We start from the raw sequence: 25,595 nt of genomic DNA, 5'->3' as shown, positions 1-25,595 counted from the left end.
AAAAAAAAAAAAAAAAAAAAAAAAACAATAATTTGTATTCTGATCTTCAAGGTAATAGATTATCATTACCAGCTATGAATATTAAAATTTTAACAATAGTAACAATAGAAACTGACTTCAGAACCAGCAACCTTAAACTCTACCCAAGAGGCAGAAAAAAAGATACTTTTTAAAAATCTCTACTTCCCAATGAAACTGATCCATTCCCATGCTCACACCAGTTCTATATCTTTTAAGAATCGTATATTTCTGCTTTTACCAATTTTTCTTACTGTTGTAGAGAAGGTACTATATCATTTAGATATTTCTGCTTGGAAGGAATTTGGGTGATCAAAACTGGTCAGAAAGGAGGTCAAAATTGTTGCTGTAAGGGAGTGTTTAACTTAGAATGTTATTCATGCACCCATCCCTATTAAGCCTGGGTAACTGAGAATTAACTTATTTTTCATTGTCTACAAATTTTTTAAATTTCCTTTAGGGTACCTGGGAATTTCTATAAATGCAGTAAATATCAAGATGATTTCATTGAGAAAAGTTCATTTTAAATGTGTTTAAAAAGTGAACAAGACTGGGCATGGTGGCTTGTGCCTGTAATCCCAGCACTTTGGGAGGCCGAGGAGGGTGGATAACCTGAGGTCAGGAGTTTGAGACCAGCCTGGCCAACATGATGAAATCCTGTTTCTACTAAAAATACAAAAATTAGCTGGGCATGGTGGCGGGCACCTGTGGTCCCAGCTACTTGGGGAGACTGAGACGGGAGAATCGTTTGAACCTGGGAGGCGGAGGCTGCAGTGAGCCAAGATCCTGCCACTGTACTCCAGCCTGGGTGACAGTGTGAGACTCCGTTTGCAAAAAACAAACAAAAAAACGCAAAAAACAAATATTAGAATACTGTTTGAAAACAACATGCTGGTATAGCAGGAAGATTCTTACTTTCCAAATTTAGGCTGGAACTTTGGGGCTTTGGGCAGGTCACATTCCCTAAGGGCTGTTAACAGAAGCAAAAGCATGTCAAAGAGCAGAAAAGACTCAAGTATGCATCATAAATTCTGTGTTTCCATTATTAACCAGGTGGTACCGTTTTCTCCCCTGTATACTTTCTCCTCAGAATTTTGGAGGCTGCCCGATGCTCCCATTTGACTGACGCAGGTTTTACACTTTTAGCTCGGGTAAGGCATAGATTTAAAGAATACAACCAAACTCTAATTCACCTCCCGAATTCAAAGTGACTTGGAGTAGTTTCGGGTGTGCAAAAGACTACCTTCAGAAAAGACAGGCACAAGTAGAGTAGAACCGTTGCAGTTTTTCCAGTTAGCCAGAAATCTAGGGAAGTCGTATAGAGGGTTCTGTACAGGGTCTGGGCCTCACGTGTGCTCAAGTGGGGCCAGCCTCCTCCTGGCAGTGGACTCCATTCCTCATATGGACCCCAACTTGGCCTCTCAGCAGCTCCTCGTAACTGGGCTGTACTCCACCCTTTGTCCTGCAAACACCACTGGGGACCCCTCTGGACCTGCTGTCAGGAACCCATGTCCTCCTGGGGCTGCTGATACACTCTGCTACCTTCCCCCAACCGCCGCAGTGTGGCTTCGTGCCCCATCCCCATGCCCTCCCGGAGCCTAGGCTAGGGCTAAAATTTACCTGCTGATGTCTACGAGCCACTGGGAAGGTTTTGGACAACTCTCTTTCCAAGTTGAGAGAAGGAAATGCAGCCAGAGGCAGCCCTATTCCCAGTTCCAAAGCACTGTAACTCAAAAGGAAGCTGCTCAGAAGTGCTGGTTTACTGGGTAGCTTTAGGAACAGGGCATACTTCTTAATAGAAGAGAACAAGGACACTGGGCCAATACTCAGAGGGGTAGGGCAAGCCACCATTGTTGCCCTCACCACTGACTCACGTGTGGGGTGTATCTTGTGGACTCTTCCAGAATTGCCACGAATTGGAGAAGATGGATCTTGAAGAATGCATCCTGGTGAGTAGACTCCTGACAGCCCTGCAGGGCAGCCTGCCCCTCAGTCACTGCTGGCTAGTGCGGCACAGCCAGAGACACTGACTGGCTGTCATCCTGACCCTCCCTGATCAACCTCAGTGGCAGGGCTTGGAAACCTGTGCAGGCCATGGCAGTGGATGTGTAAACTTTTGGCCATTCTCAGTCATCAGACAGAACTACAGAAGAGAAGTTCAGGATAGCTCTGTAAAATAAGCTTGCATGTCCAGTGATGGGATGACTCCAAAGAGGAGAATCCTGGGAACCCTCCTTGCCCGCTCCACTTTGTCCCTTGCCCCCAGCCTCCTTGGGGCACCAGAAGAGAGACCAAAAAACAGTTCTGCATCTCTAGAAGCGGGCAGATTTTAGAGTGCTGGTGAAGAGAGGAGCTCCCAGCCCCACAGTGTTTGAGATGAGTTTTTAATTCTCTTTTACACCTTTTGATTCGCATGTTCAGGAGAAGCCAGGATTAGGTATTAAGTTCTGGTGTAGAAGCCACACTGACACAGCGTGTTTCTCTCCAGATAACCGACAGCACACTTATCCAGCTCTCCATTCACTGTCCTAAGCTGCAAGCCCTGGTGAGTCTGAGTTTTTTTGACATTATTCACCTGTTAAAGATGAAAGAGCCCTCCCACCACAGCAGGAAGCTGTTTGGGTTCTCGTTCTGTAAGGTGTCATCTCTCTTGATTTCAAAGATCTATTAATTGGGCTAACTTGGGAGGCAAGGTATCTAAATATTTGATTACTGTTTTCATTGAATTTGCAGTTTTAGGATTCCCAAAAAAGAAATGTCCAGATCCAGATGGTTTTGTTGGGGAACTCTACCAAACATTTAAGGAATGAACATCTTTTTTTTTTTGAAACAGGGTCTCACTCTATTGCCCAGGGTGGAATGCAATGGTACAATCTCAGCTCACTGCAACCTCCGCCTCCCAGATTCAAGCAGTTCTCCTCAACCTTGTGCATAGCTGGGACTACAGGCATGTGCCACCACGCCTGGCTAATTTTTGTATTTTTAGTAGAGACGGGGTTTCACCATGTTGGCCAGGCTGGTCTCAAACTCCTGACCTCAGGTCATCTGCCTGCCTCGACCTCCCAAAGTGCTGGGATTACAGGTGTGAGCCACTGTGTCTGATCTGAATTAACATCGATTTTATACACTCTCTTTTAGGAAATAGACAGTAAAACATTTTACAACTCTTTATTTTGAGACAGAGTCTTGCTCTGTCGCCCAGGCTGGACTACAGTGGCACAATCTCGGCTCACTGCAACCTCTGCCTCCTGGGTTCAAGCTATTTTCCTGCCTCATCCTCCCGAGTAGCTGGGATTACAGGCGTGCACCACCATGCCCAGCAAATTTTTGTATTTTTAGAAGAGACAGGGTTCACCATGTTGGCCTGGCTGGTCTCGAACTGCTGACCTCAAGTGATCCATCTGCCTCGGCCTCCCAAAACTTTTTTTTTTTAACAAGGCAATACCCTGTTATCAAAACCAAACAAAAATTGTACCAAAAAAACTACAGACTGATGTTCCTCATAAATATAGAAGCAAGTATCTGTAACAAAATATTAGCAAATAGAATGTAGCAATATACAGAAATAATTACAATACCATGGCCAAGCAGGATTTACTCCAGAGATACAAGTGCAGTTTAATATTTGAAAACTGACTGATGTAATCAACCATGTTAACTAAAGAAGAAAAATTACATGATCACATCAACTAATGCAGAAAAAAAAATTGACAAAATTCAAGAGGGCCAGGCACGGTGGCTCACACCTGTAATCCCAGCACTTTGGGAGGCTTAGGCGGGCAGATCACAAGGTTGGGAGATTGAGACTATCCTGGCCAAAATGGTGAAACCCCGTCTCTAATAAAAATACCAAAATTAGCTGGGTGTGGTGGCACATGCCTGTAGTCCCAGCTACTCGGCAGGCTGAGACAGGGGAATCGCTTGAACCTGGCAGAGGTTGCAGTGAGCCGAGATCACACCACTGCACTCCAGCCTGGTGAAAGAGTGAGACTCTGTCTCAAAAAGAGAAAAAAAAAAATTCAAAAGAAAAAGTTACTTAAAAAAGTACCAGGAGGCCGGGTGCGGTGGCTTACACCTGTAATCCCCAGCACTGTGGGAGGCTGAGGCGGGCGGATTGCCTGAGGTCAGGAGTTCGAGACCAGCCTAACCAACATGGAGAAACCCTGTCTCTACGAAAAACACAAAAAACTAGCCGGGCATGGTGGTGCACGCCTGTAATCCCAGCTACTCGGGAGGCTGAGAGAATCGCTTGAACCTGGGAGGGGGAGGTTGCGGTGGATTCACGCCATTGCACTCCAGCCTGGGCAACAAGAGTGAAACTCTGTCAAAAAAAAAAAAAGTACCAGGAATATGAGGCAAATCCCTAGTTGCCATGTTCCCTACACAGGGATAACCACTATGGCCAATTTCTGTCCTTCTCGAGAAATTCTTTGTGCAATGAAAAGTGATTCTTTCTCTGTCCCTCTCCTCCCTCTTTCACGCGCACACATCCACACCACATCCATGGGAGCAGAAGACACCTGCTGATGGCAATTAAAAGCAGTTCCACCTCCCATTCTGCATCTTCTGCCCCACCACCCTAACCACCTCTGAGTCAGGAATGTGATATAAGCTGCTCACTTCCAGAATGCATCACTCCTGCCAGGGGTGAGCGACAGTGCATGACAGGAGAAAAGGCTTTGAGGCCAGCCTGAGCTGGGTATAATGGGCAAGTCTCAACTTCTTTGAGCCACAATGCCGTCATCTGTAAAAAGGGAATAATGACACCTACTCTGCAGAACTGGCCCGAACCAGACAGCTCTGACTATTGACTATGTTGTGAGTGTGAATACAGAAGGCCCCACTGCTATGCAAACCCTGTCGGCGGCAGATTTTCCTGTTCACTCGGAAAAGGCCAAGCACCCTCTGATTTTCCTTAAATCAGTTTTTAAAAATTTCTATGAATACTTGAATATGCCAGTACCTAAGTTTTTCCATTAATGTAACAGTATCTCTTCAGTCTCATATTACTGCTAACTTCTTGATTTCTTAATTTCCCTATATTAAAACAATGGAGAAATTAACATTCATACACCACCTCCCTCATCTTTCTCCAATCTGTTTGTAAATATACACGTATACATGTGTGAATCTATATGTAAATAAAATGAAATTGGCCGGGCGTGGTGGCTCACGCCGGTCATCTCAACACTTTGGGAGGCCAAGGCGGGCGGATCACCTGAGGTCGGGAGTTTGAGACCAACCTGACCAACATGGAGAAACCCCGCCTCTACTAAAAATACAGAACTAGCCGGGCGTGGTGGTGCATGCCTATAATCCCAGCTACTCGGGAGGCTGAGGCAGAATCGCTTGAACCTGAGAGGTGGAGGTTGCATTGAGCTGAAACTGCGCCACTGCACTCCAGCCTGGGCAACAAGAGGGAAACTCTACCTCAAAAATAAATAAATAAAAATTAAAATTAAATGAAATATATACATACACAGAGAGATACTTTTTTCTGATTCCATTTTATTGTAAGTAATCAAAATTCTATTTTTTGATTTACCAATTTTAAACAGCCTCCTAAAGAACCAGTTTTCTGGCTTTACTCGTAAGTCAATTCTAAAAGCTAAACACCAATGAACAGCATTGATTACATAAGTACTATTTGATGTAAACCGTGTAGAGTGATTCGATTCATGAGAAAGGAAATATATTCCATATTGTTAAGATCAAGCTCAGAGAAGAACTTTTCAAGTATCAAGGTCCAACAGAATTCCTCTTCTTTAGCTTCTCTTCCCTCGAGGTTGTACTCTGCTGCTGTTACATAGCCAGTAGTTCTAGTTTCTAGTGGTAGTTTCTAGTTTGGGGCTGTTACAACCAGTACTGCTATGTCTTAGATTTTTTATTCTGCAGGAATACCTTACACCCATCCACTTAGGTCTCCCCCGCCAGGACTCAAGTCCAAACTCTCAGACATTTCCTTGCTTCGTAGACTGCAGTAGCCATCACCTAAACTGTATCTACTTCCGCACTAAAAAATTTGGCAGAGTGGTTTGTTTTTTCAATTTTAACTTTACTGAAGTGAAATATACATGCAGAAAAGTACATTTATCATTGGTGTACAGATCAATGCATTTCCATAAACAATACACCCCAATCAAAGGTCAACATCATCATGACCCCGGAAAGGCCCTTTCTGCTCCCTTTCAATCACTGATCCCCCAAAAGTCGTGACTTCCAAATAGCATATATCAGTTTTGCCTCTTTTTGTACTTTATTTAAATGATATGAATGGAACCATCATGTATACTCATCTGGTTTCCTTATCCACATTGTTACACATAGTTGTATATTTTTCATTCTCACGGCTTTATAGAATGGGGACACTGTGATTTATTGATCCTTTCTCTACTTGTGAAAATATTTGAGTACTGCTTCTAGTTTGGGGCTATTACAGCCAGTATTCCTGTGTTTTTTGGTTAACACATGTATGCATTTCAGTCAGAAACATCAAAATAACCCCTGCAGCATATGAGACTTCCAGTTGCTCCACATCCTCACCAACGCTTATTTTCCATCTTTTTTCAAAAACAATTGTAACATCACATTCTCCTTACAACTCCTCCCACTGAACTTGGAATCAAATTTCTTTACATAATCTACACGACTCTGTGATCTGGCCCTTATCTCCCCAATTCCATCTGCATCTACATGCGTCCTCTTATTTCCCACCTATTACATGTTGACCTTCTTCCTAAACAGTACTTGCCATTCTCCTGCTACCCCTGGGCCTTGCACACAACAAACTCTTTGCTCTCTTTCCTAGGATTAGCTCCTAATCCTTCAAATAGCAACTCAGTGGTCTCTTCCCCAGGACAAATCCTGCTATCATACACTGTCAAAGCATCTCAGCTTCAGTGTAAAAGATTAGCATTATTTGATTTTCTAGACTCTCCAGTCTGGGCTCCGCCAGTGCAGAGAAGTGTATTTTTACTCATCATTGCACCCGTGGGGGCTGGGACAGAGTGGGAACTCATATATTTGAAGGAACAAATGAACAAATGGGACGTTGATGCAGTACTTTTGCCTCTCCAGTTTTTATGGTGGGGTGAATCTTACATTTGATATGCATTGGGAGAAACTGTCAGGTCTGAAACTGTTTTTGATATGGAGAACTTAAGAGAATTACACAAATGTCATTTGGCTATATAATATTCATCTGAATTTATCTTCTGCAACCGTTACTGTTTACCCAAGAGAAGTCAGTAATGTCAGATCACACTGTTCAAGGTCTATTTGATTATAACCTTCAAAGATGTTCAGTACATCTCTGGGTCACAGCTATTTATGCAGTTTTCTAAATGAACAAGGACATTAGATGCATTGATTTCACTTGCATCCCCTCAAATGGAGAACTGGCCAATAAAGCTGCTGTCAAGGGGCTAAACTCTGAAATTTCCCCTGAAAATTTTATTTCCATCTTTACACAATTAGAAGAGAGAAGCCACTCCCAGTGTAGCAAACCCATAACCAAAGGGCCCCAAGGCTTTGTGTTTGGTCCTCACTGCCTGATTAAATGTCTCAGTCTGTTTTGTGCTGCTACCACAGACTGGATAATTTGTAATGAACAGAAACTTCTCATAGTTCTCAAGGCTGGGAAGTCCAGGGGCTGGCATCTGCTGAGGGCATTCTTGCTGTGTCATTCCATTGCAGCTTTTTCTTTAGGACTTGAGCCTTGGAATAAGGGTCCTGCAAACATTTACTTATGTCTCCCTGTTCCAGAGCCTGTCCCACTGTGAACTCATCACAGATGATGGGATCTTGCACCTGAGCAACAGCACCTGTGGCCATGAGAGGTTACGGGTACTGGAGTTGGACAACTGCCTCCTCATCACTGATGTGGCCCTGGAACACCTAGAGAACTGCCGAGGCCTGGAGCGCCTTGAGCTGTACGATTGCCAGCAGGTTACCCGTGCAGGCATCAAGCGGATGCGGGTAGGTGTGGGGCAGGGGAGTTGGTCACACCTGACATTTCTAAGCAACAAAGGAAAACATCAAGAATCAGGCCGGGGCCAGGTGTGTGGTGGCTCATGCCTATAATCCCAACACTTTGAGAAGCCAAGGTGGGCGGATTGCTTGAGGTCAGGAGTTCAAGACCAGTCTGGTCAAATGGTGAAACCCCGTTTCTACTAAAAATACAAAAATTAGCTGGGTGTGGTGGTGGGCGCCTGTAATCCCAGCTACTCAGGAGGCTGAGGCAGTGAGCCCAGATTGCACTACTGCACTCCAGCCTGGACCACAGCGTGAGACTCCATCTCAAAATAAATCAACACCCATTTTCTCTGTCATGCAATAGTTATGCAAACTGATCTGGCACAATAGTGTCACCTTATAGACTTCATCAAAATGTTCTTGCTTAGACTCTGCCCTGGAAGATTCAACTTGAGTTGGGTCTGGGATGGAGATTCCAGTCTGGTGATTGGAGCCCTTATAAGAAAGCCTTTGTTGGGCTGGGCGTGGTGGCTCATGACTGTAATTCCAGCACTTTGGGAGGCCGAGGCAGGCAGATCACAAGGTCAGGAGTTCGAGACCAGCTGACCAAAATGGTGAAATCCCGTCTCTACTAAAAATACAAAATTAGCTGGGTGCACACCTGTAATCCTAGCTACTTGGGAGGCTGAGGCAGGAGAATCGCTTGAACCCGGGAGGAGGAGGTTGCAGTGAGCCCAGATTGTACCACTGCATTCCAGCCTGGGGGAGAAGAGTGAAACTGTCTCAAAAAAAGAAAAAAGGCCTGTGTTAAAGGCAAGCAATTTAAGGTCATTATGAGTGGGAGGTAGAACTCTCTTGGCTAATTTCCAGGTAAGAGGGCTTAACAGAATTTGGCTTTTTCCATGTAGTTCACCTACATGGTTTTATTGATTGTGCTTTAAGTTTAGGCCACTGCATTTACATATCAAAACAGCCCCATCCAGGGTGCTGCAGCTATAGAGAACATTCACTTAGTTTGCAGACAGGGCTGGTTACTACCCCGGGTGGAAACATATCGAAGTATATTAACGTGGCCGGGCGCGGTGGCTCAAGCCTGTAATCCCAGCACTTTGGGAGGCCGAGACGGGCGGATCACGAGGTCAGGAGATCGAGACCATCCTGGCGAACACGGTGAAACCTCGTCTCTACTAAAAAATACAAAATCTAGCCGGGCGAGGTGGCGGGCGCCTGTAGTCCCAGCTACTCGGGAGGCTGAGGCGGGAGAATGGCGTAAACCCGGGAGGCGGAGCTTGCAGTGAGCTGAGATCCGGCCACTGCACTCCAGCCTGGGCGACAGAGCGAGACTCCGTCTCAAAAAAAAAAAAAAAAAGTATATTAACATAAGTGTTTTCACTTATCCTTAGACGGTACTAATGGGGGGGCAGGGGGTTGAGGGAGTAACAGGAGTAGCTCCAATCTATAGCATAAATTCTATTTGAACTAAGGTGAAGATTTTTAATAGCAGACTCGAATTATGACCATAATCCTAAAAATACCAGTGTAAAGACTCCACTTTTTTCTTCATCCTTCCAGGCTCAGCTCCCTCATGTCAAAGTCCATGCCTACTTTGCTCCCGTCACCCCACCGACAGCAGTGGCAGGAAGTGGACAGCGACTGTGCAGGTGCTGTGTCATTCTCTGACAGCAGCTGCCTGGGCCCAAGGGGTGATGAGGCATCCGTTCCTCTCGAAGACCTGAGTCTTCCTGACCTACTCCACCATCACCCAATCTGTTGATTCTCCATTGGGAAAGGCATTTACAGGTAAAAGACTTCTGTATGGATTGCAGTAACTCTGGTGATAGTTTTCACCTTTATTCTGCTGTGAAACAATCAAATCAAAGCCTTGTGTCAGTTAACACAGGACAAGTGGTTTCAATGCAGCTAGGACCATGCCAGAAACCTGGATCTCTTAAGAGATTGGTACCTACCTAGGTACAAAAGTTCTACCCTTGGCATTATCAGCACTCCTCAAAAAGACCATCAGTGTTAGCACAAACTGAGCAGAAAAAATAGGCTGTTGATTTTCTACCTGATACTTAAGCCAGTGGCCTACTTTAATTCACAACAAATCCATTTTGATTAGCAGGACTTTTCCACTTTGAAGATAAAATAGCAACTTTGTCAAAGTGACTGTACTGCAAATTCATAATGCCTGATAGTTTTATATGTAGAGACTTATGTGGAAGGCATGTTAATAGGTTTCCATGAGACACCAAAGAAAAGAGGACTCTATACTGGGTGGAGCAGGGTCTTCACCTTTTTGTTTCTGTCAACTTGTCATACACACCTCCAGGGACCAAAAACAAAAGCAGCTCAGAGAGTCTGTGTTGCCTGATTGGAAAGTAGAAGCTCTGGTGTATGCTACAGCACATAATGCATTTTTATTAAAGGAAAAAAGCTAATTATGTCCATGCCTCTCATAAAACTGGGGGGAACCTTAAAGAAAAAGAACTAAGGCTTAAGTTATCTGTAGTATAATCAATTAAAAGTAATGAATGGATGCATGTAAAATGGATGTGATTTTTTTTTCAAGCTTATTTTGCAATCTTAGAAATCAGGTTACACCATAGCTACTCAAAAGTTTTACAGACTTAAAACTCAGATCAGTAAGTGTTGGTACCTTTTAGACGCATAAAATTGAATAAACCATTGCAATGCTTTAAAAAAAATTAAGTCAGAGGGTTTTATTGCTATGATTTTATGGCAGACACATCCAAGCAAAACCATTTTCCAAATGCAGACCTTCATGATGTTATCTGAAATCTGGTAAAATGACCCTACTGTCTGCTGTGGTTGATTCTTGCTCCATGCTGTCCATATTTCTGATCTTTATTAAGAAACTACCACCACCTTCCTTGTAAACGTAGGTGTTCATGGTGGCTGGCCCTTCCTAACCACCATTCCCCCAAACTGAAGGGCCAGAAGCTCATGAGAAACGTAAGTAAAACGGCAAAAACAAGATGTTTTCCCATGACTAGCAATACCTTTATTGGGCAGCTTTAGAAGTGTTTCTAAGGATATATTACCTTGGCTGCATTCTAGGAAGGGAAAGCAGATAGATATATCTCCCCATAAATGGACTTAGCACGATAATCAGAGTAAACATTTTATTGCCTTATGCTATATTCCAGCATTCCTAGGTCTAAAAATTTTGTGGATACCATAGCAGTTCCTTAAATATACATTTATACCTACTGTTGTGGAGGAGACGGGGGAGGAAGACTGATGCAGGAAGCAACTTCAATAAATGAGCACATAACAGACTCGCTTCAGTGATTATGAATTAGAGTTTCTATTAAAAAAATTAACTTAAGGCCAGGCGTGGTGGCTCACGCCTATAATCCTAGCACTTTGGGAGGCCGAGACGGGTGGCTCCCCTGAGGTCAGGAGTTTGAGACCAGCCTGGCCAACATGGTAAAACCCTGTCTCTACTGAAAATACAAAAATTAGTCAGGAGTGGTGGCAGGCACCTGTAATCTCAGCTACTTGGGAGGCTGAGGCAGGAGAAATGCTGGAACCCGGGAGGCGGAGGTGACAGTGAGCCGAGATCACGCCATTGCACTCCAGCCCGGGCGACAACAGTGACTCCGTCTCAAAACAAAAGATTAAATGACCAGAGCCTTCTATACATGATTTCTTTTGAGCCAGGATACAACCTATCAATCACGGCTACTGGACTCAATGCTCAATGACCCATGGCCTCATTTACAAAACAGGAGAACCTCTTGTAAGAAAATCAAGTTTGCTTCCTTTTAAAGTCTGGAACAGTTGTTGGAATAACATACCCTCAGTTGCATCAGCTTTGAGAAAATAAACTGAAAAGGAAAAAACTATGGGCCTAACCTCTTATTACATTTAGACTGGCTCAGAACACACACAGGGAAACTCCTTGATTCTATGACATGAAGTGACAGAAGCAGGAACTAGGATTTTAAATGAGACACACATTTGCAAAACAATCAGAAAACATTTATTATACTGAAATGTGTACATCCTACTATTAAAAAAACAAAGTAACAAATTTGCTGGTGCCAAGATTTATTTAGCCTGTTTCACTGGGACAAACTCATGTTCAATGCCACGCAGTAAAATTTAAGTCTCATAAGCGTCTAAGTATTTTTACCCCGCTTCTAAAACCTGATGAGGAATTCAAAATAAGCACACAGCATTAAATGACATTTATTGTTCCATAAATCTTGAGACCCAAAAAGGAATGCTAAATAGACAAGCAAAAGTTTTAAAACAAGAGATAAACTCACTTCTTTCCCCAGTGACTGGTACAGGAAACATGTGGTCACACAAAAGCAAAGGCAAAAAGTCAGACAGGAAAGCTCTCTGCCTATAGGATCTATAGGAGTTACAGATACTTTCAAATCGATGATGAAAATAGACCGCGCTTCTTTGTAGCAAATAATTAACCCCCTTTATGAATAAAACATGTCAAAGCTTTTACCCACTGAAGTAGTTTGTCTTCCGGAGAGATTACAAACTCAAAATTACTCATTTCCTATTTTTTGCCTGAACACAGATGAGGACCAAATAGTACATTCAAATAAGGACACCTGGGTATATGGACAGAGATCCTACAATTAAAAAGGAATATAAGTTTAAAAAAAAAAATTCAGTCCCCTACACCATAGGCCTCAAACATGCTTGCTGATGGATTCTGGGAAGGTTCTGGACGAAGGACGGAGATGTGGGAGGAAAGTGAGAAAACAGTGGATTCCCTTTGAAAAGTATGCTAGCAGACAAGCATTTGGTTTTATGAAAGAGGCACTCTTTTTATAGAGAAAGAAGCTATTACGTGGTGTATAAAAAGCCCCTAAATCATCACCAGAATGTCTATCCATGATTGTACTAAAGCTCAGTATTTGAGGAGAGGCTTAAGGGATTTATATGGTACATTTTAGTGTTTGATAACATCTAGTGTTTCTACAAAAAAATTCATCTTGTTCATAATGAAGATCCCTGAACACCTATTCAGAAGCTATCAACAATTATACTTTCTCCCCCTACTTGGGTCACCTATTTCCAATGTCTGGGGTAGGGCTTTAAAAAATGTTTAATAGGACGGTGGGGGTGGGGGTGGTCAGAGATGGAGGGAGAGAGGGAAGAAAACGAGAGAAAACCACGAGTTTAGCAAGGAATCTCCAAAATGAAAACCAGAAACGAAAATGCTAAAAATGGAAGCAGAAGCAAAAAAGTTTTTCAATAAATCTGTGACAAAGCCAAAACACAAAAGTCTTTGTACCTATTAGGATTTACACTGATCCTCTCACCAAGGTACTCCTGATAATGCAGTTTGCTTCAAGCCCATCTTCCTGGCTTGGATCTTCTCCAATCTGGCATGATCATATCAAACGTACACCCTTAGACATGATTTCTTCCAAGAAGGTGCCGAGCCTTTTACCTGACCACCAACGGCCACATCAGCACAACACATCTTTCCGCATACAGATTCACTGCTGGCCCCAAAACAGCACTGTCCCCCATCTCCTCTCCAGGTCAGCATAAGGTTCAGGCAATAAAAGCCAAACTGGCACAGAAACGTAAATGCCCACAGTAAGTTTCTACATTCATTTCCAAACCGCATACAGTGTAAAAAGACAGCAAAGGCTGCTTCTAGGAACTGTATTTACTGGCCTCTGCCAGAGCAGCAGGCAGCTATGCCTGCACTGTGGCCTCCAGAGCTGGATGCATGCTGTGCCGATGTGCTCACTCTCATGAGGATGCTTGGCTATGGCAGTGACAGTGAGGAGATTCACCTCTCATACAGCTCATTAGAAAGGTCATCTTGTGTTTTCAATATGAAACATTTCATATGGTAAAATCCAATCCCAAGACTTCTTGGATTCAGTCTTCACACACTTTTAAGCGTGACTATTTGGTACTGAATATAGTTCAGTCTATATAAGACATCACTTCAAAATTATGTGGATGCCATCACTATTTTCAGCTGCAGAAAAGGAAAGAAATATTTCTTCAGTCAGGCTTAGGAAATTAAGCCTATTAAATGGAAAACTCCCTGCCAACTACAACCTCCCTTCCCAATTCAGAGGTTACCTTTAAATGATTCTAGAGAAACAAGCAAATTAACTTGCTCTAGCTCCTCTTCCCCCAAAACACTTCATGTACACATTCCCTTTTTAGACATTCTGCGAAGCCTGGCCCACTATCAATGCCCCATTCCAACATCGTCTGCCAGTTCTGGGGTAGGGGACATCTAGCAAGACACACAATAATAATAGTGTTGTCCATAAGGGAAGCAAGAACTAGAAGCAAAACAGGTGAAATATACTGTGTCAGGGCAGAGGACCCGAGGGAGCAAATGCAAATGTGTACATCTATCTTTTCCAGAAAAATTTCTGAGCCACTGAGAGGGAGATTTCAAACATCTTTAAAATGTATCATTCCTTTTGCCTAGTGTTTCTCAGTAAATAGAAGCAATATAGGCATTCATTAAAAAATGATTTTTCTCATGAGGACAAAGTTTGAACAACAACAAAAAAAAAACACAGTAAATTGAGATCAGAGGGGAGATTCTATGATTTCTAACACCAGAAAACGTCTACTGGTTCCACAAAACAAAACTATACAATTATACTATGTTTTCTTCTTAAGACAATGTCAGTTATGCAAGGTAAAAACTCTACTGCTGTGAGAACAAAAGACTAAGCAGAAGGGTACTAGGCTAAAGATGTTTCTGAGTAAAAGTTAGAGTGAACCAGTTCAGAGTTAAAACTCAGTCTCGCAGGTAACCTGATGGCATATGCAACATGTGAGGCGCAAAGTAAAATCAGTATTTCAGTAGTTTGGGGATACTTGACACACATGACATCTTCCTCTTCTAGGGGCAGCTTTTGTGCTAAGCCCAGATTTAGCTCACCTGACTTTTAAAACAGTCTATGAATGTATGATCTCTTCTCATTTTACATTTTAGGAATTTTACATTTTACGTTTAGGAATCCCTCCTCTTTAATGTGGGAGCCACCTAAGCCTGGTCCTGGCTCTCTTTTCACATTCTCTCCCTAAATGACCTTAACAACTTCTACAGCTTTGAGTCACTGTTGATATGCTGAAGGCCTCCAAATTTACATCTCAAGCCAGGCCTCTCCTCTGAGCCCCAGAGTGGTAACAGTCAACTGCCTACTTGACATTTCTACATATCCAAAATCAAACTCCTGGTTAATTTACCCCAACCATACTTACCTCTTAAATGAAATCACCATCTGCCCAGTTACTTTCCACAGAAAACCAGGTGTCAGAACTATTCCTCCCTCAAATGTGCAGCCCACTGGGGCCCTGTCTATAAATCTGTAAGATACCACCACCTTTCACCTGGGTATCTCCTGCCTCATTTTGCCACCTTCTCATCTGTCTCCACAGAGTTGTGAAAGTGAAAGAATAATCTAGTCACATTACTACTCCTTTGTTTAAACAACTTCAGTGACAACCCAATACGTTTCAAGTAAATCCGAACTGCCATCACCACCCGGTCCCGCATGCCGGACCTAGCCTCCTGCTTTGATTCACCCTGATCAGCTCATCCTCACACACAGCATGGCAGCTACATGGCCCACTGCCAAGCTTTCAAAGAAGCCAGGTGTTTTCTTTGCACACAGCCCCACATTGCCTGGGGATGCTAATCCTATGGCCAGCTCCTGCTCATTCTTCAAGTCTCAGGATTAATGACACCTCCTCAGAGAAGCCTTACCTTAACAGCTTCACATTCCCCTCAACCCAGATCTCCCTTATCCGTAAGTACCCCACACTTTCCTGTTCCTTCATGGCACTTAACATATTGGTAATTTTGTGTATCTCTTGGCCAATTTTGGTTTGCTTTCCCCAACAGGAGTTTCATGGATTCTGTTTTATTCAAGATCCACTGAGCGACAGAAGCACAGTGTCTGACACAAAGTGCTCAGTAAGACGTTGGCTGAATGAATTGAGATTTTTTTTTCCAATCATCTAGAAAGACTGACTCCTCTTCCTTATTTGTTAATTTCTACCACTAGAAATATTCTCAATTCATTTATCAAACTTTCTTCTTAAAATAAGTAAAGCCATCATTTTAAAGAATAAACACACGAGAGGCACTAATTAGAGGCACACACCATCTCCCATGATTCTGGCATTTTAAGACACACACACATGCAAAGTACCTTTTACTGTGGAGAATAAAAAACAACTCTCATCTTGAAAATTCTGAACCATCTAGAAGAATAAAGTAAATGTGTAAGTACAATTAAGATCCAACTGTCATTTCTTAACTAAAAATGATTTTAAAACAGTAAATATTCTTCTCACACAAACACAGGACTCAATGGCCAAAACAATAATTCATGAAGGCAGTGTGAGGCAGCAAAGATGCACACGTACTGCACTGCCTTGTGTTCACTGTGCCTGTCCATAATGGTCCCTGAGAGACCTGGTCAGTCACCCGTGTGACCCACAGGGGCACATCCCCTGCCAGCTTCAGTGGATGACTCTTAACAAAAATTGCATAAAGTACTCTTCTATTATTACTTGCTTGGCACCAATCACTAGGGGAAAAATTATATATCTTACATGTTTCTTCAAATTAGTCATCAAATAATAGACAAAAGGAAAACACATCCAGTGACTCACCTCATAAAACGGGCCAAAGCCTTCCACTATCCTAGAGTCCCCCAGTAATTGGCTGCATCAAAGGGCTGGGGGGAAGCTAAGCCAGTTTTCCTTGGCTTGTATTCCATGTTATCACTAGGATGCCTGTAACTCACGGTTATAAGTTCTTCCAAAGTGATTCCCAACTCTCGGGAAATGATTCTCATAAGTATTTTCAAAAGAGGTCACAGAATTTTTCTACAGTTCTACAATTACATGTATAAAAGTAAATACCAGTGTGAAAAGGAGAAACAAATGATTTGATTTACCTGATCACTAACAAGAATGTGAATACCAGTGGGACCCTGTCTGTAAACCTGATTAATTTGGTGGAGAGGAATATTAAACACCAGCGCAAGTTTTCGAGCAACTTCTGAGGCAATCATTTCTTCCAAGTAGATTGCATGATAAACTGAAATTAAAAAAAAAAACAAAAAGAAGAGCATTTTAACAGTGATCTTTGATCTGTTTTCTACCTGATCTGTAGGATCTGTACAAAGGTCACACCTTTCAAAGTACCAAAAAAGTAAAAAACATTTTAAATGGGAATAAACTCTTTCTTTCCCCATCTTACTACCTTGAAATCTCAAACTACCAATCTAAAACGTAAGAATACATTATTTATATCCAGAAATATAATTTAATAAACATTAACAGAAATCCCTGGACAAAAGATCTGAGGTTTGAATTTTCTTTATATTTTATTCAATGAATATAGTTTCATGTATTCAAAATTTAAAACAGGAATTGGCTGCAAATGGACATGGGGATCTTCTTGAAATAATGGAACTCAAACTGGATTTTGACAATGGCTGCTAAACTCTCTAAATTTGCTAAAATACCATTATATACTTAGAATGGGAGGACTTTATGGTATGTAAATTATGCCTGAAGAAAGCTGTTTTTAAAAATAATATATACTTCATGTATTCCTAGCAATATACAAAAAGAACCCTAAAAGAGTCACGTTCTTTTCGTTCATTTTTTTGAGACAGCGTCCTTCTCTGTTGCCCAGGCTGGAGTATGGTGGCACAATCACAGCTCACTATAGCCTCTGCCTCCCAGGCTCAAGCAATCCTCCCCACCTCAGCCTCCTAAGTAGCTGGGACTATGGTGGGGGCACATGCCACTATGCCTGGCTAATTTATTATTATTATTATTATTATTATTTGTAGAGACAGGGTTTCACCATGTTGCCGAAGCAGTCTTGAACTCCTGGGCTCATGCAGTCTAACCAGTTAGGCCTCCCAAAGTGCTGGGATTACAGGCATGAGCCATCACGCCCAGTTAAGCATCACAGTTTTTGATCCAGTAATCCTACTATTAGGAATTATCCTAAGGAATAAAAGCTATCTGTATATGCCCCTCCCCCACAAAAATTTTAATATAAAAGATACTACATGAAAAGCTAAGAATACAGACAATAAAGTGTGATGCTTCCTTACAGAAAGCCCCAGCCACATTCCATCCAGTGTTCTGCATTTTTGCTACACAGAACTTAGCAGATATCTGCAGAGTGTACATCTGTAGTGAGTCTCACTCTTGTAGGTCCTGCTCAGTTACTGATTAAAGCCAGACATGGCTCAGGAATATCATTACTGAGAACTTTGCTTCCCCAAACAAGGGGTTTGTAAGTATAGAAACCCAGAATTTTCCATTACATAAAACTTAGAAGTTGGAACTAAAATTATAGTAAGACTATAGAAATGATCTAGAGAAGGTGTCACCAAACCACAGTACATATGGGCCAATTCCTGCCCTCCACTTTTTTTTTTTTTTTTAATAAAGTTTTACTGGAACAGCCTTATCTACAATTTACATATTGTCTATGGCTATTTTAGCACTACAACCAGAGTGAATGTGAGAGACCCTATGTATGCTCTAAAGAGATGGAAATATTTACTACCTGACCTTTACCGAAGTAGTCTGCTGATTATGGGAAAATATCCAGTTTTCCCCACATCCCTCCACAAACACTCATGTCTGAGGACACACCTTCCAAAATATTATAATCTTGGCCATATGTAAATGATGTACAAGCTCTTGATGATACACGGAGAGCTCCTTTAAATTTTTACCCTTTAAGAATCTGTATAATCTCAAAATTCAGAGCTTCTGAAGTCAAAATGATACCAAATACAAAAGTTCAGAGTAGTGATGCTATCCTTCCAATTTTTCAGTAAAATTCAAATCACAAAATATTTTTCAGAGTTCTATCTATTATTATGGCAAATAACTGCATCTCTGAATGCCATTAATACATCTTTTTTTGAAAAGTTCTGAGCGTGTGACCTTTGTTCTACTTCAGAGTATGGAAAGAAGGAAATATTAACATATATCAGTACTACAAATGAGAAAATATATGCATTTTAAAATGCTTAAGGGCTGTATTTAAAGGCGAGAAGAGGGAGAGGCCAAGATTTTTATCTCTGTCCTAACCTAGCACTATACCATACAATTAAACGCTCAGGATGAGAAGCCCTCCCGAGATAACATACTGTCTGGTATTATTTACAATGAGCTAAAGATACGGCATCAGACAAGGTGCCACACACAAAGTGCACAGTGCTGGCCGAACACTTGTCAGTGACAAGTCCACATACTTAGGACTATTACATGCATGCACTGTTGCACATATGTTATGCTCTAAGAGTTTTCCCCATCCCTAGTCAGGAAAATGGGGGGGAAAAAAAAAAGGAAAGAAAAACCCTCCTGCTTTTTTTGTTAAGCTGCCAGTGTTATATTCATCATTTCAGCAAATCTGACAAAAAAATAAAAGCCAGAAAGAACTCAATGCATTCAAGCTAGGTTTTCCACCTGTTACATATTTCCAGCATGAAGGGCCACATGAAAGAGCCCCACAGTGTGGCTGTAATAACTGAGAGAGAATGCCAGCTTCCTCTTCTCCCAAGGACTTGGCCCTAGAGCTGCCACCTCCCATTGCTGTCAAGGCTCCCTCGTGAGCAACTTGGCATTCCTAACACAGCAAGAGCTCTCCAAAGCCTGCTCAATCAAGTCTTTCCCATTTCTGTTTTGACAGTTTCAGAAGTGAGAGAATGGAGATACCCTCAATACCTACCATAGGGTGCCCCACTGCCATTCTCACTTGCACTGCTTGCAGCTTGCTGCTGCCCTTGCAGCGCCATGCTGCTTGGCTGCTCCCGGCAGACATAGATGGTTAAACGGGGCCTAACTGACCTGCAATCAGAAGATGCCACTGATGAGCCTGGGAGAGAAAGCTGCCTTACATATGTACAAATGTGACAACTACAGGAATCTAAGTTCTATTTCCTTATGAGAACTTTATAATGTTATTTCGTTATATAAAATAATTCACTAATAAAAATATAAAAACCACACACCTCACACCAACTATCACAGGTGGTCTAATATGATGATCCAGACTCTAAACCATTGAGATGGTCTGTCAGATGCTGGTAAATTTAAGTTTCAAGATTAAGTCAGCAAATTAAAAATCAGTAAGATTCAATTTTAATGGAATTCTCACACCACAAGTATAGAAAGAGCAATGATAGTAAATGGTTCTTACAAGCCAGCACAATTTACAGTTTCTGTCATTTTAATTCACAATTAGTTTACATTTTTAATAACTGTTTAGTAATAGTCATGACCTTGAAAACCATAGATTCTGTATAGCTCACCTAAATTAGAAGTTTTGTTTTCTTGGCAACAAACCCAGTCGTCTTCAAGAAATCAGTACTGCCCATGTGCATTTCTACCAGTCTTACAGTCTACCTCTGCCCTCATCAGTGCCTGCATCATATCTGGGCCTGCCCTGAAGGTGTACACAAAACAGTCTTCTTGTGAGCACAATGCTGCCAATGCTCGATGGCGCACACAGGCACACACGCCAACCTAGCGTGGAAACACATTCTGCCCAAATTCCCCACGCGAAGAAAGGTACATTCTTATTTCAAGCAAAACAGTTCACAGTATTTTACCTTGACTTCAGTGAATTATAGAGCCGAATTCCATCGGCTGCACCACAAATTTGAACTAAATCCTCCTTTGTCAGTTTTAATAAGTCGGCACCTAGAAAAGAGCAAAAATTTTCTCAAATAAATGGAAAAGAACAGAACTGCTTTACAGGCATCTGTCTTCATGCAGTCCAATGTCCTTCAAAATAATGATAGATATCCTGAATATACACATATACATGAACAATACAAAAAGACAGACACCTGTCCTTCAGAGCCAAGGAAAATGCTGGCTTTTCCATGTCCTGTATCAAGAAGGAGCCTAGAAGTCCAGAGGCCGATGAATCAAATCAATGAGTGTAGGGCCTAAAGAACTCTTCCCAATACAAGACTTCACTCATCTACCTTATTTAGTGACTGGGTTGTGGCTACGTGAAGAAACATGATTCTGACCCACCCCATAGAAACAAACCCTGAGATCACCCAGGCCGGTCAATCTTTAATTTTACAAAAAAGGAAATGGAAGTCCAGAGTTTGTGGGACTTGCCTAAAGTCTGTAAGAGTTGGTAGCCGAACTAGGACTGGGCCTCTTTATACTGAAACGTGCAATGTAAAGTCAAACATTCTATAACATAAACAACTCTGTCACAGCAGCCACTTTTAACAGAAGAATGGCAGAGAATCACACATTATACCCTAAGATATCCCCCAAGCACATCCTACTTAACGTCATTTACAAGTGTAAATGTCTCTCTATACAGGTTTCCTATAGCACCACCTAGAGAAGCAGTGTTTGACACTTTTAAAAATTCTATCCAAACACTTCCTTCGCTTACTATAGAAGAAAAAAAACTTACACGTAAGTATATGGAAGCCATACCTGAGTACATAGACACCATGAACTACTAGTCAGTATTTCAAGCATAAATGATACAGCATCTAGGATTTGCTTTGAAATACAACAGAAGGCAGGAGAGGAAATAATGGAGAGCAAAACTGACCAAATGCTGGTAGTTTTTGAAGCTAGGAGATGGCTGCATGGGAGTTAATCATATTCTCTCTACTTTTTAATGTCTGAATTTATCCATAATCTTTTGTTTTATTTTCTAACAGCTAGGATACAGTTTATTGGGGGAATTAAGATGAACTTTGGGATGAAGGCTTGATTTCCATATGATAAACAGCCACTTACATATGTAAGAAGTATTTTTTAAAGGCTCAAATGCTAGAACCTACTAAATTTCTAGTCTGTAAAGCAAAGATCAGAGAAGCATATCTCCCATGAGACAAGAGCATTATTAGAGTCATTTTATAGAGTCAGGTAAGCAGAGAGGCTCTCTTTCATCTCTCCACTGGGACTTACTACATGCACCTCACAGTTGTGACCAGAAAGTACTGTGTGTGTGTGTGTGTGTGTGTGCACACCCTTAACCCATACAGAGAACTGGACAGATAACTGCATGTACAACCCATCCTGAAATGGGAAATACAACCCATCCTGAATGCCCACAAGGATCACAGCAAGAAGACTCACTGCCCTCCTCACCATGCTACTGTCAATGCTGTGACTCGAGAGATGTGCCAAGAGGGTACCATGGCTACGCTCCTCACCCGCTTTCTTGGAAAAAGCCCCCAGGAAAAGGAAAAGGCAGAAGACCGCGCCATGTGATCACTGCTTACAGCGAAAAGGGCTTAAAACTCACCAGATAGAAACATGGATCTGCCTGATGTAACAGGAGTAATGTGGGGCCTCCTTCAGTTCCAAACGTCGGGGCTTTTTTTTTGTTCTTTTCTTTTTTTTTTTTTTTTTTTTTTAGACGGAGTCTTGCTCTGTCGCCCGGGCTGGAGTGCAGTGGCCGGATCTCAGCTCACTGCAAGCTCCGCCTCCCAGGTTTACACCATTCTCCTGCCTCAGCCTCCCGTGTAGCTGGGACTACAGGCACCCACCACCTCGCCCAGCTAGTTTTTTGTATTTTTTTAGTAGAGACGGGGTTTCACCGTGTTAGCCAGGATGGTCTCGATCTCCTGACCTCGTGATCCGCCCGTCTCAGCCTCCCAAAGTGCTGGGATTACAGGCTTGAGCCACCGCGCCCGGCCTGTGCTATGCTTTTCATCTGCCTTCCATACAACAGTGCAAGACAAACCCCAGCTCCCCCACCCTGAAATTTTACAATTTCTAGTTTTTCACACATAAAAGGCTTTACTTAATCATATAAAAATGTAGTCTCCAGCTAGCAAATGACTTCCATCTGGAACTTTAATTTTAAAGAGACAACTACACGGGGAATACCTACTCATTGCACAAACATTACAATACGTGGCATAGTAAGAAATCATGTTCTTCGCAAAATCAAGCTTTTCTTCAGGCTGAGTGTGTGCACCCACAAGTTCTGTCCTCTCAAAGGGATTCATAAAGTTGTGTTTTAATGGCCCTACTGCACTGCAGGTGAAGGAAAGCTAACTACCACTTTACTGTGATCCAGCACTTCTCATGATGTTTGGCCAGGACATGTTACTAGGTGGTCATGTTGGAAAAGACTCCCAGAGCCAAATATATTTGGGAAATGCTACCTCTGCCCCACCTGGCAGTATCTATTACTGTCCCTCTAAACAGGTTTCCTATAGCACTACCTGGAGACGCAGTGCTTGATAGCTTTTAAAATTCCTTCTTAACATTCGCTTAGCTTACTGTGCAAGAAAAAAAAACTTACACATAAGTATATAAAAACGATTAACTGAGTACAGACTATGAAACACTACTTAGCAATAAAAAGGATTAAACTACTGATACACACAACAACTTAGGTGGCCATTATGCTACTGAAAAAAAGCCAATCTCAAAAGGTTATATACTATATGATTGCATTTCTATAACATTCTCAAAATGACAAAATTATAGACAAAATATAAAGTGGTTGCCAAGGATTAGGGATGGTAGGGGAAGGGTGTGGGTGTGATTCTAAAGGGGTAGCAGGAGGGAGATCCTTGCAGTGATGGCATAATTCTGTATCTTAACTGTGGTGGTGGTTACAAAAATCTATACCATAACATTGTGCCAATGGCAATTTCCTGGTTTTGCTATTGTACTATAATTACGTGAGAAACAGAGTGAAGAGTACACCAAAACATCACTGTACCAGCTCTGTAACTTACTGTAAAACAAAAATCATTTCAAAATAAAGTTAAAAAAATCATGTAAAATTATATACACACACACACAAATGAGGGCACACAAGTCTGGTAAAACTGTTGACTGAACCAATGTCAACTGCCTGGCTTTAATAGCATATAATAAAAATACAAGATATTCCTATTGGGGGATAGATATAAAGAACTTTTCTGTGCATTTTTCTTTGCAACTTCATATCTATAGTTATTTCAAAATTAAAAAAATAAAGTTAATAAAAGCACAGAAACAAAACAAAACATTCTCATGGACAGATACACACACACATACACATACCTGAAAAATTAGAGAACAGTCTTGTGTAGGAAGAGAATCTGTTTTTGAGCAGCCATTGCTGTGTTTCCTGGATCGTAGCTGAAGGCTGAATTTGCTATTAACAATGAAAATGAACATAAATAAAAGGAACCATTCAAACTTAGAACACTTAAACAATTAACACAGAAAGCCTCGGAGTTTGAAGTAAAAAACACCCAAAAAGAGCATGCGTCTGACTCCAGCAACCCAAATAATGATGCAGGCCCTTGTCAGAAACTTAAACATGATACACAATGGAATGCTATTCAGCCATAAAGAAAAGAGAAAAATCATGCAGCTGCTAATGAAATCATCTTTTGCAGCAACATGGACAACATGAACATTTCATTGTCTTAAGTGAAATAAGCCAGGCACAGAAAGACTTATATTCTCACTTATATGTGGGAGCTAAAAAATTTGAACACATAAAGGTAGAGGTAAGAGAGTGGAAAAATAGGTAACAGAAATTGGGAAGAATGGGTGAGGGATAAGAGACAGGATGAGAAGAACTGGATTAAAGGGTACAAACAAACATACAATAAAATATAAGGAGTAAATTCAGTATTTGATAGCAGAGTAGGATGACTATACCTAAAAAAAAATGTACTCAGGTGATGGACACCCTAAATATCCTGACTTGATTACCACACATTATATACATGTAACAAAACTTCTCACCTACTCCATAAATTTGCACAAAAAAACAAAACTTTAAAATGTAGGACCCTGAAAGCATCAGATAGTTTTAGTAGAAAGATACTTACTTCACCAGAGCCCTGTGAAGCTCCATCTCCCTGATGATTTGGGGAAGAAGAATTGCTGGGGAGAAAGGAGAAAGAAGGAAATGATTTTTGTAATGCATATATGTTTTAATCAAGGCATTAAAAGCTGTTTATGCAAATTTCAAGTAAGGCAACAGTGGGAGAGAGCTATGAAAGTTTGCAACAAAAATGCAAGCGCAACAGCTTAGGGTATGGATATGATGACGAAATTAAGACACAGAAGACTGTGTCTTAATTTGTGCCTTCTTCATCTGTTCCAGTAAGAAATTCAAGTTTTGTGAAACAAAAGGGCTTCCCCAATTATCTTCGGGGATGCCAAGGAAAATGAAGGATACACATTAATGTTTTTCTTTTTTTGAGACGGAGTCTCGCTCTGTCGCCCAGGCTGGAGTGCAGTGGCGGGATCTCGGCTCACTGCAAGCTCTGCCTCTCGGGTTCACGCCATTCTCCTGCCTCAGCCTCCCGAGTAGCTGGGACCACAGGCGCCCGCCACCTCGCCCGGCTAATTTTTTTGTATTTTTAGTAGAGACGGGGTTTCACTGTGTTAACCAGGATGTTCTCGATCTCCTGACCTTGTGATCCACCCGCCTCGGCCTCCCAAAGTCCTGGGATTACAGGCGTGAGCCACCACGCCCGGCCTACACATTGATTTTTAAAAGTTAGGGGAAAAAAATACAAAACATCAAATCAGATAAACAGTTGAAAATAATTGCCAAA

The 25,595-nt window shown here is 41.7% G+C and overlaps 2 protein-coding genes across 5 annotated transcripts in view; one reads left to right on the top strand and one right to left on the bottom strand.

The window, feature by feature from the left end:
* Positions 1–10,704, top strand: part of FBXL2 (F-box and leucine rich repeat protein 2) — a 96,063-nt gene extending 85,359 nt beyond the window's left edge. Inside the window, 5 exon segments of the mRNA XM_017892933.1 lie at positions 1,109–1,169; positions 1,923–1,967; positions 2,507–2,563; positions 7,783–7,995; positions 9,565–10,704. Of these exon segments, the coding sequence (XP_017748422.1) occupies positions 1,109–1,169; positions 1,923–1,967; positions 2,507–2,563; positions 7,783–7,995; positions 9,565–9,672 (484 nt within the window). The 3' untranslated portion in view covers positions 9,673–10,704.
* Positions 10,705–11,978: 1,274 nt separating this feature from the next.
* The window catches only part of UBP1 (upstream binding protein 1), a 55,469-nt gene continuing 41,852 nt past the window's right edge, over positions 11,979–25,595 (bottom strand). For 3 of the 4 annotated variants that reach the window (XM_017892929.1, XM_017892928.1, XM_017892930.1), the window contains 7 exons: positions 24,861–24,915; positions 24,079–24,172; positions 20,640–20,730; positions 19,757–19,875; positions 16,947–17,089; positions 16,194–16,245; positions 11,979–13,987 (listed from right to left, as the gene is read on the bottom strand). In XM_017892929.1, coding sequence (XP_017748418.1) covers positions 13,950–13,987; positions 16,194–16,245; positions 16,947–17,089; positions 19,757–19,875; positions 20,640–20,730; positions 24,079–24,172; positions 24,861–24,915 — 592 coding nt within the window. In that variant the 3' untranslated portion in view covers positions 11,979–13,949. Of the gene's footprint in view, positions 13,988–16,193; positions 16,246–16,946; positions 17,090–19,756; positions 19,876–19,899; positions 20,474–20,639; positions 20,731–24,078; positions 24,173–24,860; positions 24,916–25,595 lie in introns of those variants that run through there. The other variant, XM_017892931.1, reaches the window with a different exon arrangement.

Source organism: Rhinopithecus bieti, unplaced genomic scaffold, assembly GCF_001698545.2.
Source record: "Rhinopithecus bieti isolate Rb0 unplaced genomic scaffold, ASM169854v2 scaffold_22039, whole genome shotgun sequence".
NCBI lineage: Eukaryota > Metazoa > Chordata > Mammalia > Primates > Cercopithecidae > Rhinopithecus > Rhinopithecus bieti.
The sequence above is the reverse complement of the archived record's forward strand: the minus strand, read 5'-3'. Positions and strand labels throughout refer to the sequence as shown.